At 38.4% G+C, this 17,022-nt stretch overlaps 1 protein-coding gene across 10 annotated transcripts in view; it reads left to right on the top strand.

Moving 5' to 3' along the window:
- The window catches only part of adgrb2 (adhesion G protein-coupled receptor B2), a 1,037,854-nt gene that overhangs the window by 196,064 nt on the left and 824,768 nt on the right, over positions 1-17,022 (top strand). For all 10 annotated transcript variants that reach the window (XM_039740905.1, XM_039740908.1, XM_039740904.1 and 7 more), the window contains exon 2: positions 14,821-15,580. In XM_039740905.1, the coding sequence (XP_039596839.1) occupies positions 14,836-15,580 (745 nt within the window). In that variant the 5' untranslated portion in view covers positions 14,821-14,835. The remainder of the gene's footprint in view (positions 1-14,820; positions 15,581-17,022) is intronic.

The raw sequence follows: 17,022 nt of genomic DNA on the forward strand, positions 1-17,022 counted from the left end.
ACTCAAGCACACGCTACCTCAGCCACGGCAAAACGTTTCAAAGCCTTTCCTGTATAGACCTCGCGGTTCAGAAACAGTTTCATCCCAAGAACTATAAACGAGCTCAATCAATTGCTCCTTGTAGAACTGTTTGTACTTATAAGTACAATTACCTCACTGTAAACTTGCACTACAGTTATAATATTGCACAACCTGAGCCACTTTATAAAGCGTATTTACATATGATGACGATATCATTTTTAAGATGAAATGCAGCAAAATATGTTTATTATATTATACAGGTAAAACTTTAACTTCATTTAAATATTCCATATTCTTCACTGGGACTGGCGTTAAGGATAGAATAATTAAACATGTACTACGAAGATAGTTCAATGTTCTTTAAACGTTTTGCAGAATCGGTGCTCTAAGCTTACAGATGGCTTAACATCTATTACAGAGCTGATTGTGTGGTGATCGGTTACTTGGAGAAAGAAAAGCAAGGCGGCCACGGCAATATACAGTATATTGAATATAAAACAGAAATAGAAAATAACGACACAGCTAAAAACGCAGCGGCAAATTTTGACTAAAGTTAAACGCTTGTGTCATGAGCACGAGGCAGCTATGCAGTGTCCGCAATGGACGTGGCCATCCACCGTGCATAAGATACCATATTGACATTGGCGGGCAAAGGGGCCACCGATTCTTTCTCTGCCTAGAGCCGAGTACTGCTGCAATAAATAATTTCAGCGAAGATCGCACACAATCACTGTGCCATGAATCCCATGTTTAACAACGTTAACTCCTATCATCATGAAAATAATATCATATATACATCTCAGTATTTTAGTTATTCAGAGAGCTGTAATATCACAAATGTAATGGATTCTGTATCCAGTTGGACGAAGAGAGCCGGTTTAAGAAGAGAGTAATGATTCACACACATAGAGCGCATAGAAGATCACATACAAAACAAAGCATTTAACGTGCTACTTTAATTACGATGTGATTTGAGAAACTGGTTAATTAAATGATTTTAAGATGACATTTATGATATTCTACTTTAATGACAAAATAAACCACGTGATTAAAGTGGAAATTTCGAGATTGAAGTTGACATTTCGTGCTTTTTTCCCACTGTGTGCCTATTTTTTTTGTCTATACCCTAATAAGCTTTCATATGACACTCAGATGGTGGGTTATGACTCGCCTTTTCACGGTGACTTTGATATCTGAGCTTTCAAGTTTCTCCAACACGCTATGTCACTCGATCAACTTCATTTTGTTGATTATACCACAGTTTAATTAAACAAATAGTATGTTTTTCCTTTGCCTCCACTTGGTATTTGCTGAAATTCTTATATTTTCCCCCGTGCTTTTCCCATTGTCTTTTCACAGAAGGCTGAGCTTAAGGGTGATTTATATTGATTTGCATATTCAAAGAGGCGTAATTCTGGGAGGAGTTGGGGTGGGACATAAGGCGCGTGCACGAGCGTTAGTTTTCACGCTGACCGGGATTTATGTAGCAGAAGAACGTGGAAGTTGGAGTACGCACAGATTCCTGCATCTGGATTTTTCTGTGCTTAAGCACAATTCGGCTTTTGTGCTTACGCCATGTTATAGTGTGAATACTACGCTTGGTGTTATACATGAGGCCCCAGTTCACTTCCTGTTAGGACTCCATGTGGCAGTTGCACCACTTTGGATAGACCCTTGAAAGGGGGATTTTTGAGCCAGTCTTTGTCAGGTCCACACCTCTGACCTTGACACCATGGGTGGCTTTACAAGGAGTACATGATTCCTGACAGCATTGCTCAGGGTGACATCGATTACACTAACCACTCTGCCATGTTGAGGTACTGACTCTGTGGAGGGACATATACAGTATATACTGTATAAATAACATTGCGTGTATAAAGCTCTGAACTGCCTGCAGACTTGGATCTAAATGTAGCTTATTTTTTGCTCTCTCAATCTTTATTTCAAGTTCAAAAGGATTTTAGAGATAGGAGAAGAATCTTTCTTAAGTGACTTCCGTATTTGGCTTGTCAAATAGTGTCATGATAGAGTAAAAGTCAGAAAAGTCAGTTCATTCCTTGAGGTTAGGAGAACAGTCAGTAAAATTTAGTCTTGTCCCATCTACTGATTCTCCACGGCTGTCCTAGGCTGTCTAATCAGATCCATGAAGTACTGTACTTCAGAGAAAAGTTCTTGATTTTGTACTTTGTGAAGAACCTATTTTAAAAGGAATAGAGTATCTTTTAAAGGTTTTATATCTCACATTAAGTTGGAAAATTCAGTATTAGAATTTCTGCCTTTTCTTGTTTGGTCAGCAGAGCTGTCTTGCATGCAGGTCACAGCTGTGTTACCTGGAGTTGTACTAGTTGGGCTTCTCAGGTAGGCTGTGCAGGATATGCTTTATTGTTTTGTTACTCAAGGAAAAGGATGAAAAGGATACCCTCTTGGCATCTTTCCACATTTGAAGCAATGCCAAGGAGGCAAAAACTTCAAAAATGTTGCATTTCTTAAATGTAAAGATAGAGTGATGAGATAAAAATGAACTTAATATACAATAAAGAAATACAAAACTAAATTCTGAAACTAACCACAAAAACTTGAACTTCTGTCTGACTGGTGGTTTCATTCACCCACCTTTTTTACTTACTCAGTATAATAAATCACCTTATTTCTCATGTACTGTCTCACACAAAGTAATGGACTACTGCAGCTTTGCACATTTACAGCAGACTCTCCCCACAGTCAGTCATCCCTACTGGAGTCACTTCTAGCAAAACCTCTGAATCATTTCTGTTACCTGAAGTGCCATGTGAATGTTGTGTATGCCTGTTGGGGTACCCTGATGGGAGTGGTACCCAGCCGGGATTCACGAGAAGACCAGAGGAGGGCTTGTGCCTCCTTAGACCTTGAGTGGGTGACTGCCCTGGAGGCTGCGGGTAAAGAGCTGGGAAGCTCGACTCTGTAGGGGCCCGTGGTTACCACCAGGGGGCCCCAATACCTGGAGGACCCTAGACCTCAGCACTTCCCCCACACCAGGAAGTGCTGGGGGGAAGAGGAACAGGGACACCCGGAGTGCTTCCGGGGAGACAGCCGTCATTTCCACCAAACTGGGGCATGTCGGTGGGAGATTGCCTGGAACACAACGGGAGCACATCTGGGTGCTTATTTAAAGGGGCTGCCTCCGTACAGAGTTGGACAAAAGTCAGGCGGAAGTTGGATGACGCTGGGAGGAAGACAAGGAGGTGGCCTGAAGAGTGGAAATGTGTTGTGTTGTGTGGCCAGGACTTTGGGGACTGTGGGGTTGTGACCACTGAACTGTAAATAGTAATGAATAATAAAAGCATGTTGGGTGACATGAGCGTGTCTGCCTGTCTGTGTCCGGGTCAATGTACACACTGTTTCCACGCACACTTCAAAATGTATGTTTCTGCTCGGTTTTGCAAACTGGCAGCACCCAGCGTCAGAGCAGTGGCACTGTTTCTGTATTGTTACCCTTCTTTTTCATATTAATTGTATATCGTTAACAAATTTAATTCACTTGATTTTAATCATTCTGTAACGTTATAGTAGTTCACAGAATGGCCAAACCATTCCAAATACCATAGCTGCTTTAGCATTGTAAGAAGAAATGGAAGAGTTAGAAGAGCGCACACATTTATAGATGACTAGCAAAATACCCGCGCTTCGCAGCGGAGAAGTAGTGTGTTAAAGAAGTAATGAAAAAGAAAAGGAAAAATTTTAAAAATAACATTACATGATTGTTAATGTAATTGTTTTGTCATTGATATGAGTGTTGTTGTCATATCTATATATATATATATATATATATATATAGCAAAATACCACATGGCAGCGGAGAAGTAAAAAGAAAAGGAAACATTTTAATAATAACATAACATAACATGATTGATTGTTCTGTCATTGTCATGAGTGTTGCTGGCATATATGTATATATACATACATATATCTGTTCAAGTTCTATTTAAATTTTAAATAGAAGGAATTTTTATTTAGTCGACAGAAATATCTTTAGTAGGAATGTAAGTTAAATGTAGGCATCATTGCATACATTTTTCTTCACCATACAAATGTAAAGAGTAAATTCGCCTTACATTCCAACCAAAGATATTTGTGTCGACTAAATCAGGGGTGTCAAACTCAATTGCACAGGGGGCCAAAATCCAAAACACACTTTAGGTCGCAGGCCAAACAGGATAAACATTTATTGAACACACTAAAACTAAACTTTTAAAACTTTAAAACTTTTAAAACTTAACCTTTTTGAACATTAATATGAATAAAAACAGACAGGAATATTATTCCTGAATAAATCAACTCAAACCTTAAATAACTTATAATATTTTGCTCTCCATAAAAATATATCCTGTCTAAATTATACAAGTTAGAAATAAAGTAAACGTTAAAAGAACAAACATTCAAATTTCTTTACTCTTATGTAATTTTATATAAAAAATAAAGTTAGATTTTAAATATCCCAAAAGATTTTGCTCTCCATAAAAATATATCCTGTCAAAATTATACAAATTCAAATATGAACATGCTGCATAACAAAACCTGGAAATATAAATAAAATTTGTTCTTTTCAGCAATAACAAATCAAATCATTCAGTTGTCTTTGCTCATATGTCATTTTATCAGAGCTGGACGCCTGGCATCTTTTTTTTGGCAACAAGTTCCTTTATGTTTGGTGTGAGGTTCTGTGTTGTGGGATTCTCAGGATGGATTGAAGGTGCTCATCAGTGAGGCGACTCCTGTGTGCTGTTTTGTTAGTCTTCATGACTGAGAAGAGCTTCTCACACAGATATGTGCTACCAAACATGCACAAGGTTCGAGCCGCATGTAGACGGAGCTGGAGCATTTCTGCGGGAATGGAGTGAATAAACTGTGCGGGCCGTGCAATATCGTACTTTGCTTTCAGTGTGCCATTACACTGCAGCTCAATCACCACCATCTGAATCTGCACAGGTGCAGTTTCCACATCGACGGCAAATGGGTTGTGAAACAACTCAAAATTCTTTTTTTGTTCTTCAAAGTCACCAAAGCGCCATGCGAACTCAGTGCGCAGTGCGCTCAGTTTATCAGCAAAGTGCGTATTTGGGAACACCGTTGTGCCGACTTGGTTCAGCATGACTTGGCTACAGGGAAAGTGGGGCAAGTTGCACTGGTGCATTTCTGTCTCCCATAAAAGCAGCTTCACTTGAAATGACTTTGTGATTTTGCACGGGTAAAAACATCTGCTGAAGTGTCAGATTCTTCTTTAACTCTTCTGCTTTCTGTATCTTCTGCATTGCATTCAGGTCTTTCAAGTTATCCTGATGTTTTGTCTCATAGTGCCGTCTTAGATTAAATTCTGTAATTACAGCCACATTAGCTCCAAAAATGAGACACACAGGTTTACCGGCAATGTCAGTAAACATATACTCAGCTTCCCATCGGTTTTTAAAGGCTCTATTTTCAGAATCAACTTTTCTCTTCAGCATCGTGTCGGCTAGTTTCGCAAAAACTTGCAGCATCTTAAGCTAGACTTGGTTAACGCGGTAAGTGTTCAGCAAGGCAGCTGAAGCGCTGCATTATGGGATCTGTAGTTTATTGTGTTACCAGCTCTTCATATCCCCGGGCTATTAATAACAATAATACAGTATATAAAATGATCTTGCGGGCCGGATATAATTACACGCCGGGCCGGATGTGGCCCGCGGCCCTTGAGTTTGATACATATGGACTAAATAGAACTTGAAAAGATATACTTTTTCGAATGTGCAATTCAGATTGAGTTGACGCGCAATACAGTACATCGAGCCCGTGTACTATTGTGGTTTTGCCTGCGTGCCTCAATAATTCACCCTCCCCTCGCTCTTACTTTTTTACCGTTCATCTAACGAATACACTGAGTATGGCTTTACCAAAACAATCATTGATGGCGAATAAAGTATCCATTATTCAAGTATGTAGATCGGGGTATATATATACATATATATATACCCGCGTATCGCAGCGGAGAAGTAGTGTGTTAAAGAAGTTATGAAAAGAAAAGGGAACATTTTAAAAATAACGTAACATGATTGTCAATATACAGTAATTGTTTTGTGATTGTTATTGAGTGTTGCTGTCATCAAGGATTTGATTATCATTATTTCTTTCAATCAGGTTCGTATTTGTAGGATGTGTTGTGTTCAAGTTACATTCCGTGTTTGTCAATCGTTGTAAAGATGACAGGTTTCATTCATCGATTCGTTTCTTACTGCATCAATAAACAGCTCGTCTTCTTCTTTATCTGAGACCTGACACACTGCATGCACGGGTTTTTTTTTACACTGTCTTCCTTTAGCGGGACATTGACTTTTTCCACCGTATGCTTTGTTTCCGCAGTAGCTGCACTTATGAACATGCTTGTATGTATCAGACGCTTCATATTTTTTTGCTGCCTTTTCAATTGTGTAATTCAGTTTTTGTTCAGCGCTGTTTGGAACTGTTGCTTTTTGTCTGTGCACTGCGTCAGTTCACGTGAGCCGCTTGGTGTACATTCATCGAAGTTTCCCAGCTATGCTGGTGCCATGTCCTGCTATGTCCACGGCTGTATTTAATGTTAGCTAAGACACTTAAAACTTTCTGTCCCAGTTTCGCTGAGTTTGTGCCAAACACCACCCTGACCATCTCATCTTCCTCTGAATAAGCACAGTCCTTCACCCGTGAATATTTAGCGGCAGTGTTTCTATTGGATTGACGGACGGCTTTATATGGGCAGGCACTAAATTACAAACGCCAGCGGCAGCCTGTCTATGAACTTAATTTAAACGGTTTACGGTTTACACCGTGCTTTGCTTCCGAAGTAGCAGCACTCATGAATATGGTTGTATATGTCACTCGCTAGCTTCTTATTGTTTCGCTGCCTTCTCAATTATATAATGCATGTTTTCTTCAGCGCTTTTTGGAGGTCTTCCTGGTTTTCTACGTACTGCGTGATTACGTGGGAGGTGTGATGATGTCACACGAAACTCCGCCCCCCATGGCTTTCGAGCTCAACTCCATTACAGTAAATGGAGAAAAACAGCTTCCAGTTATGACCATTACGGGTAGAATTTCGAAATGAAACCTGCCCAACTTTTGTAAGGAAGCTGTAAGGAATGAACCTGCCAAATTTCAGCCTTCCACCCACACGGGAAGTTGGAGAATTAGTGATGAGTCAGTCAGTGAGTGAGTGAGTGAGTGAGTGAGTCAGTGAGGGCTTTGCCTTTTATTAGTATAGATGAAGACTGGCTTCTAAATCAATTTTGATTTGCAAAAACTGTCCTCTTGGAGCTGTTTGCTGAACTAGTACCGGCCTTACAAAGACATTGAGGAATTGTGCTCTACCTGCTCCTTTGGAAGTTATGTCTACTCTTTGGTTTTTAGCCACAGGAGCTTTTCAGTATGAACTTGCTGACAATCGGGTATTTTACAATCATCAGTGATTCGTGCCATGCCAGCTGTATAGGATGGTATTATCCGTTTGACATCCAGATATGTAAGATTTCCTTATACTCTGGTTGAGCTGGGAATCATCAAAGCAGAATTCGCAGCAATGTCTGGTTTTCTAAATGTAATCAGAGTGGTCAAATGCATGCACATTGCTATTGCAATGGAGCTGGACAGATTACATCAGCTAGGGATGAATCACCAAAAGAATGAGCTGTCTTTATCTTGTCTATAGCAGGAGCTCTAATAAATGCAGCAACTCTGCACTGTTGCACATGCTTTTTTTTTCCTAATGTGGCAAAAGGCATGCAGTTCTTTTAAAGATGGCAAGCCACCTCAAAGATTTATGTAAAGAGCAGAGAATCTATTCATTGTGGCGTTCTGCGCCAATGCTACACAATAAAGCACCTTCAGAGAATGAATTTCCTTATGTAAATAGAAAGCATTTCCACTCTATTAATGTGCTGCTCTATAGTACACAAAAAGTGTGTCTCATTGTGCAAGCATGTAACGTACTGCATAATGTGGCACAAACTCGTGGCTTCCCCATATCTGAAGAGATGTGGTATGTTGAACCTGACCCTGACCCACCAAATGATCAGCCAAATCAGACAGTGTTACAAGTTGAATGTACATTTGTATGTAATTAGCAGAATGTAAAAACAGGTAATCAGATGCAGCATTTATTTTTTAATCAGTTCATTTAATTTGTGGTCATTGTCACGTAGTACAGACCTTGTATTCCTTAGTTCATCTTACAACATCCACTCTTCCATTTTTCAACTCCAGAACAGAGTTCGTCAGCACACAGCCAGAGGGTCACCCAGTGGTTTCTGAGGCAGTGGTGTGTGTGCAGTCAGCACCATCACGACAAGGATTTTATCTGCGGTATTGGGGTCAGCGTCTGTAATATTGTCTAAAACAGAATAAACAGACGGTGGGCTGGAACTCGCCTTTTTATGTCAGTTTTGATAGCTGACCACTTTTTTATTTTGTGCACTGTACGACTTTCTGAATTTGAACTTTCAAGTGTCTCCATCATTCTGTATTACTCAGTCAGCTTCCTTTTTTGCTTATACCACTGCTTAAGCCAACAAATTGTACATTTTTCCTTGCCTCCACTTAGCATTCACTGAAATTTTTTTTTTTCCATGTGCTTTTGCTGTTGCCTTTTAACAAAGCACTGAATGGAAGAGGCTATATATATTAATTTGCATGTTCAAATTTACAAACTTCTGGGAGGAGTCAGGGTGGGGCTGTCAGTGCATGCACATGTATTAAATTTGAAATTCATTGGGATTTATAGTGTGTGGAACTTGGCATTTGCTCAGTTTTATGCATCTGGATTTTTTGTGCATACGCACATTTCCAGTTTGGTGCATATGCCATGCTTTAATGTGAATTCTACACACAGCATAATACATTAGGCCTTATGTAAGGAATCCCTCATGAATTCCCTACTTACTATCTCTACATCCTTCAGCATTATGTAACATTATGTAACATTATTACGGTCAAGTCTCTCAGGTAGCTTTTCAACTGTGTGTCTTAAATGGACAACATGGTCTCACTTCTTCCAGTCCAGTACCATGTGCAACATCTAAAGTGTTGAATTCTTGCAAGCTGGAAACTTCAGATGTAAAGAGATAATATGGTTCACATTTCTCCCAACTTGCCACCATCTACTGCTTCCTGTCCACCAGGATGTTAACCGCCCACTTTCCACCCCCAGTGATTTCTCTACAGTATGTCACTCTAAGCAGATCATCAAGTACCCTTGATTTCTTCTAGGTTGCCTGTCTTTTACAGTCCCATAATGCATGTTTTCATCCTGCCCCCTACTGTCTCTCTTTTCTGTATTGTTGCTCCTGCCTGTCACTCTTCTAGAGCAGTGTTTCTCCAAGTATTTTGGACAGAGGATTACTTTGTCAGAGTCAAGGATATGGAGGACCACCTATGACCAACAGCCAAATATTCTCATAAATTCCAGGTTGTAATTTTCACATTCTTTTTTCTACTTGTATGTATGTGAAAAATAATTTAGCTATCCAAGGTGAAAAGAACAAGAGTTGACACACAGACTCAAATAGTAAGTTAGTAGGCCTAATCAGCGCTGTTCATTGGGAAGCACCTCCTTAAGTTCCTTTACTACTCCCACTGTTATGCCATTAGAAGATGCTCTAAGAAAGACTACAAAAGAACCAACATGAACAGAATTAGGTTAAACTGCTCCTCCATTTCTTTCTACAGGTTGATTCTCGTGCTGTTGCTCTGTGATATACAATGCTAGCTACTTTTTGTTTTTTACCCAATTCCCGCCAGGGATCTTCTCTCAGGTTTATGTGGCATACACTGTCCCTATTTGAAAAACTTGCCTATCAGGTGCTCAGCAAGGGAAAGTCTCCATTAATATTTAAACCTTGCTGAGTTTACATTTCAAAATCCCGTATTTTAGTCAATAATCTCCTGTATTATTAAATCTTGAAGGTGGAATTAAGAGATTACTATTGCCAGCGGTTGACCCATGAGGTGGACGTCAAGGTGGATTTAAAACAAGATCCACCCCTTTGTGTATATACCACAGACTTTAAGGAGCAATTTGCCCTAGCTGTTTGGACCGTGAACATTTCTACTTTCATAAATGGTGCCCTGCAGGTAACAATGCCAACTCAGTGTCAGCGGATTTTTGACATCACACTGTCCCCCTTAGTTTCGAGCATGTACTCCTTAATTTTCATAAATGACTTTGTTTTGATGATGGTGCCCTATGCGGTTACTTGCGTCACTTAATGGATTGACTGGTTCTACTCTGGGAACAAATAAAGTTGTATGTATCTATACAATAAAGTGTGCAGAAGATAAGATGGACTCAATATCTTCTGAATCCTCTTTAAAATAGATTTTGTGAGGGTTCATTCCTTGGCAATGTTGGTTAAAGTCCATTTGAAGCCCAAGGTGGAGTGGATGAACGTTGTCCTTTGTTGTCTGTAATGGGTTAGACTTTGAATACCTGTTGGTCCCTCTTGGTGTCCAGAGTAAGAGGCTCTTTGTATATATGCTGCCAAGTTTAAGTTTTGTGCGCCCCTTGATGTACAGAGTGTATGCACTTTTATTTTCATAAACGGCGTCCAGCGGATAACAGCACACACTCAGTATTAACTGAGTTTGACAATCTCTTTGGTTCCCCTCCGTGTCTGGAGCACATGCTCTTTATCTTTCATAAATGGCATCCCTCAGATGATGGAGCATTAGGTGGCTGTCTGTGTTGCCTAATAGATAGACTGGCTCTGGCCGCCATTGTTCCATGGACCATATTTTCATATTTTTAGAACCACTGTTCTAAAACATCCCTATTGGCCTTTTCCTTGCCACACTCACATTGTATTTTTCTCTTTCCACCTGTGTCTTTTATCTCTTTTTGACATTGTGCGTTGAACTTTTATCATCAACATAAAATATAAGATAAAGATGGAGTATTGTCAAACCTCCTACTATATAAATTTTAAGAATATGTAAATCCTTCCTTTGTATCATAAAGACATTTGGGCTTTGCTTATTTCAAATATTATGAAACAGCTGGTGGAAAGTAACAACTAAAGTTGTTGGCCATTAACCTTTTGTTCCAGAAGAGAGAATGAGCAAGCACTGTGACCTGTGATACCTCAGCTTCCCCGAGAGGCATTGCCAAGTGTTTGGCCTTATTTCAAAGAATTAGTGCTTTGAAAAATGATAGGATATTCAGATGAATATATTGTTTTAATAATCTTAATTAAAGTAGCCTTTCCATATTCATTACATACTTCAGCACAGACACTTTACTAACCCAATCACGTACAAATGCTCATTTATATATAATCCAGAGTCTTAACATAAAGTAAGCTGGAAAAATGAACTGATCCTATACAGTATTTTTAATCAAGACTGCAAGGAATATAATTACAGGGATTGCTTTTTTAATGACATTATCAGCCAGAAATTGTTATTTTTTAATATTCTATACTTTATATGTAAGTTAAAAGCTGAAAATATTTATATTAAATGTAACTTGGAAACCTGAAATGGATCATTGACACTTGCATATTATACTTTCATTTTGAAGATGTTCCTAACATTAAAATGTTTCTAGGCTGCTAAATATATTGGCTAAGATTATATAGTTAATGTTAGTAGATTGCAAACGTGTAACGTTTTAATTGTATTTAACAGAAAACAAATAGGTTATTGTGTTAAATTTCATATTACTTTTATTTTTTTTCACTAGAAAACAATATATTTTGGAATTGGAGGATGCCTTATGATGGATGAATATGGTTGCAAAACTGGGAGCAGGTTTTATTGAGCTGTAATCTATTAAGAGATGTTTAGACAGGTCTTTTCGACAAAAAAAATTAATAAAATAGTGTCATGCACATTTGGAGAAGTGATGTCTTGTTCAGATGCGAGTTAGTTGTGACTGGTGGTTTCCAGTGAGTTGTCCATTTTAAAACATAACATTCATAATTTGATGGATGACAGGGGATCATTCAGTCCATTAGGCTTGTTTGCTTTGTCCAATGGTCTCATGTACTTCTTAAAGGTTGTCAAGGCTTCTGCTTCAACAACATGACTCGGTGGTTTGTTCCATAATTCCAGAACTCTTTGAATAAAGAAGCACTTTCTGTCTTCAGCACTAAATGCACTTCACCCTTAATGTACACTAGTGTCCTCAAGTACATGATTCATGATTTAGTTGAAAGAATTCTGCTGTATCTACTTTATCAATGTCTTTCCGAATTTTTTGAAGGCCTGGAGTAGGTCCCCACGCAGTCTCTTCTGTTCAAAATAAACAGATTTAATCCTCTGAGTCTGTCCAAATTAGACATGTCTTTAAGACATGTTATGTATGTAATTGTTCTCCTCGGTCTAGCTTCAAGTGCTGCTATATCTTTCTTGTAGCATGGTGACCAGATCCTCACAATATTCCAAATCTGGTCTCATTAGTGCGTTGTATTATCTAAGCAAAATAATTCTTGATTTATATTCAACAGCTTTTATGATATAACCTAACATTTTATTTGCCTTTTTAATTGCTTCGGCACATTGGTTTAGACTTAGACGTTGAGAATGTTGTGTCAACGTAAACTCCTAAATCCTTTTCAGAGGTTGCTTCCTGTAAGGCAAAGTCTCACATCATGCATTTTTTTCATTTTACATTGGTGTTCTCTTTTCCCACATGTAGCACTTTTCACTTTTCTGCATTAAATTGCATTTTCCGTTTGTCAGTTATGAAGCTTATCAGGTTTTTCTGAAAAAAAAAAAATTAAAGCACCTCAGTATTTGCTGTCACTTCAATTTTAGTATCATCTGTAATTTTCATAAGTTTACTAACTACACCAGAACTTGTGTGATAACCATAAATTAGAAAAAAATAGTGGTCCAAAGACAAAGCCCTGAGGGACTCCACTGATGACCTCACTCCATGTGGAGGATTCTTCTTCTTATCTGTATGTTTGTATCCACAGATATTGCACACATTTTTAACTGTTCCATGCTGTTTGGTTGAATGTACCACTTACGTTTTGGCAGAATCTTGTTACAGAAGTGACTTTCTACCATTCTTCAAATGAATCTCCAGTAATGAACTATGGCTTGGGTTAGTCAAAGCTGAAGGGTATTATTTGATTGTGAGTTATCTACCTAAGACTGTTTACTGTTCATTGTTTATTAATTTACCCATGCAATCATTTTCTAACTTGTTTAATTAGTTAAGGTTTCCAGTAATTGGTGCCTATCCTGGCAACTTTTGGGGTAAAGTGTGAATAAGCTTGAGATGTGGTGTCTGTCCATCCCTTGGGGGGTCATATGCTACATGCAAGTTCTCACTCATATGGAGCCAGTGTAGAATTACCTAATAACCTTTATAATAAATGAATACAAAGAGAGATGTGAAAAAGGTTGGGGTACCAGAGGGTAAGTGAGTGATGTTTTTTACAAAAAACAAATAAGAAAAAAAAAAATACTGACAGGCACGTTTAGGGAACTAATATCATGTTCAGTGAGTCAATTGTGACAGCCATTTTCCGGTGAGTTTAAATATTCCCTAACGTGTAAAAGGCAAGACTTCCAAAGAATTGCTGAAAAAGAAATCAGTGGTCCTCTGGACTGCGATCAATGGATCAGAGGACACAAGAAAGCGAGATATGAGTGACAGCGGCAACCTGTCGTTTCAGGTGGAATTGCAGGTACCATCAAAGCCCTACAGATGCACACGTGTGTGACACCTTATATTCACATCTTTGGGATGTGGTATGAAAACTGAAATTCGGTACAGAACTCTGTAGGCAAGAAAAGCTTTGGAAAGGCAGTGTGTTGTAGTGGTTAAGGCTTTGCACTTTGAGCTTTAAACCCTGAGGTTGTTGGGGTCAAATTCTGCAGGTAACATTGTGCAACCATGAGCAAGTCACTTCATCTGCCTCTGCTCCAATTGGAAGTACAGAAGAAATGTAACTGATTATATCACAAATGTCACCATGGGTAAAGGCGTCAAATAAATAAATAATAGTAATGAAGCAGGGAGTGCATACCACTGTGTCACAGTGCCGCCCTTCCTCACATCGTATTTTTTAAGTAGATTAATCATACTTTTCTTTTTATTTAAAAATTGTGTTTGGGGTGAGTGGCCAGACGGCTTATGCTTTATGAACATTCTTTTTATGCAAAGTATTTTAAACACAAGGGGAGATGATTTTTTTTCCAGTACTTACACTACTTCACATTGAAGGTTTGGTTCTTCTTTCATTTAGCATGTGCTCAATATTTGTTCTTTTTTCAATATTTTGCTGATTTTTTTTTTCATTTCTATACATGAAAGTAAGTTCTTTATTCATAAATATGTTTGTATTAAATAACTATTGCAGCAGCAGTTAACAGTTCAAAAATGTCTATTATGAATGAAATTCCAAGAAATTTGTTTGTAAAGATGTGCTAGTGTATATGGCACCATAAGCTAACTGCTAGAACGTGTGTACCATGCTTACAACATTCTGGTATTATATTGATAAGCATTCACTGCTCAATGCATAATATTGTGCCATTATCTTAATGTGCAGAAATTGTTTGCTTAAATGCCACATTAGACCCTCCTTAGATCAAACTGTAAATTGGTATAGTTCTAGTTTTAAGTGATAAACTGATGTCAATGTTGTGCAAGTTGTAATGCCCCTGTATATGATGTCAGTTAATCTACTGTATTTTATAAATAATGATAGTTTTTCTGTAATTATTGGTCAGTCTAGGGCATACCCAAATAAAATCAGCGACCTCCAAAGTGAAAATGACCACACAATTTATTTTTTGTTTCTACAGGACAAATGACATAGGATGAACACTGCTCATCTCTTCTTATTGTTGTTGCTGTCATCCCTACTTGCACTAGCTGCGAGCTTGGAGCTGCTGAGTCAGAACGTGTGTGCAGCGCTGGTCACAGGGGTACTCTACGGCTCCTTCTCACTCAAAGACATTTTTCCTAAGATTGCAGCTGGCTGTTCCTGGACTTTGGAGAATCCCGACCCTACCAAGTACTCCTTATATTTGAAATTTAACCGAGAAGAGAACATCTGCCTCCACTTCTCCCCTATGGTGTTGCCACTAGACCACTACCTCTCAAACCAGACCTGCACCCAGTTGGATTACATTGACTACGAAGGTGTGGAACTGTGTGATTCCAGAGGTCCTTACACTTTCCTGCAGTTTGATAAGAACTTTGTGCAGCTCTGCTTGACGACTGAACCTGAGCATTTGCAAAAGTTCAGTGATGAAATTTTGGATTTCCACTTGGTGGAGGTGCTGCTGATCAACAATGAGAACTCCAGCCACTTCACCTGTGGGGTCTTATGCCGATGGTTTGAGGAATGCCTAGGTGTTGACAGAAAGAGTGAACGCTGTGGTATTACTCAGACTGGTTGCATCTGTCCTGAAGCAGAGCCGCCTCCTGTTTCATTGCCCGCTGTGCACCAGAATGATTCAATTTCCAATGTGATCCTCTCCCCTCCCAGCAGTGATTGCTGTGTCACGGAATTGCATTCCAAGAATGCGAATGATATAAACCCTAGGGACATCAGCTATGGTAAGACTGAACTTTTTTGATTCACTGCAGAATTTCATAAAACTATAAAAATGAATCAAGGATGCTCTTTAATGTCAATGCCTAGGTGTCACCAAATGTTTTCCAGGTATGGTCCAGAATGTAATGTTTTGTCCAAACCAGTGTTGTTTTTCTTCTTCTGCTCCTTCTTCTTCTGCTTCTTCTGCTGCCTCAGTTAAACAATATTTTATTTTACTGGTGTCTATATCTTTTTAGTAGATGTGGAGGTAAGCAGCATGGTATGCTTTGTTTCCAAAGGCATACGATATGGCTGATCGATTGTCAGCCCACACCTTACCTGCTAACATCCAGCTCTATCAACAGTAACAAAATTTTATGTGAATGTTACTGCATTACTTTCAGCGCAAAAAAAGAGGTAGACACTTGTCTATAATTAGTGTTGCTTCTGCTGTTCATTAATTTTAATTTTTCAAAGAAATCAGCAAAGAAGGAAAAATGTATTACAAAATTAAAGTGAAAAAAGATTACAAGGAACTTACAGACATTATTGACCCAAGTGAATTTGACAGAAACCCCAACCCTTCTAAATTTCATTCTCAGATTTCTTAACTCACCGAATAAGCACAGAACTAAATCACTTTATTCAAGAAAAAGTTCATTTATACAAATAAATTGTACTTTGATGAAGATATAATCAGCAACTTGAGGACCTCACTGCAGGTCTGCAGTAATATGGTCATTAGTGTTATCTGTTGCAAAAATTTCAGGATTAAGTAGGAGCCACATGAAAGAGAGTAATTGTGAATATGGATAACATAATATTCAGTAGATAACTGTTCAAATTAAAGAGCCTGAGTGGCAGCAATTAGACAGTTATTCTGCTGAGGCAGTTAGTTAGAATAAATCTGACTTTCACTTTTAACTTTAACGATGATAGTAGAAAATTTGTAATATTCTTTTGAAAACAATCTGAAGCAATTCTATGGTTATTTGGAAATTCTAAGACTAATGCTTTATGGTGCTTCATAGTTCAGAGGTTATGCACAGTAAATATGTTTTGTGACCAGTTTTGAAGGTCAAATGGACACGTCTTTAAAATATGAATGTAACTGTACTATATGAACCTCTTTAGCCACTGTTGTACTGCGCATTTTCAGTTTTCTCTTAGGGCAAGGGATATTTTGATAGTTTCACATTAGTGGGAAAGAACAAGCAAATAAGTGAGCAATTAAGAAATTCCTAAAGGCATTTTCAGATATTAAGCAGGTTAATCTGCAAAAGTAGCATATTATAGTTTTAATAAAGGTACATTGTATATTTAACAACAGCTTGAACTCTCAAACTATTATCCACTTGGATGCCCTTGGGCATTTTGTAATATGCTTATGTTAATTACTAATGAATATCAATATAATTGTGTAAAGTAAATGGGAATTCACGTGGGCATTTTCAATACCCTTTTG

The sequence above is a fragment of the Polypterus senegalus genome, chromosome 17, assembly GCF_016835505.1.
Source record: "Polypterus senegalus isolate Bchr_013 chromosome 17, ASM1683550v1, whole genome shotgun sequence".
NCBI classification, from domain to species: Eukaryota; Metazoa; Chordata; class Cladistia; order Polypteriformes; family Polypteridae; genus Polypterus; species Polypterus senegalus.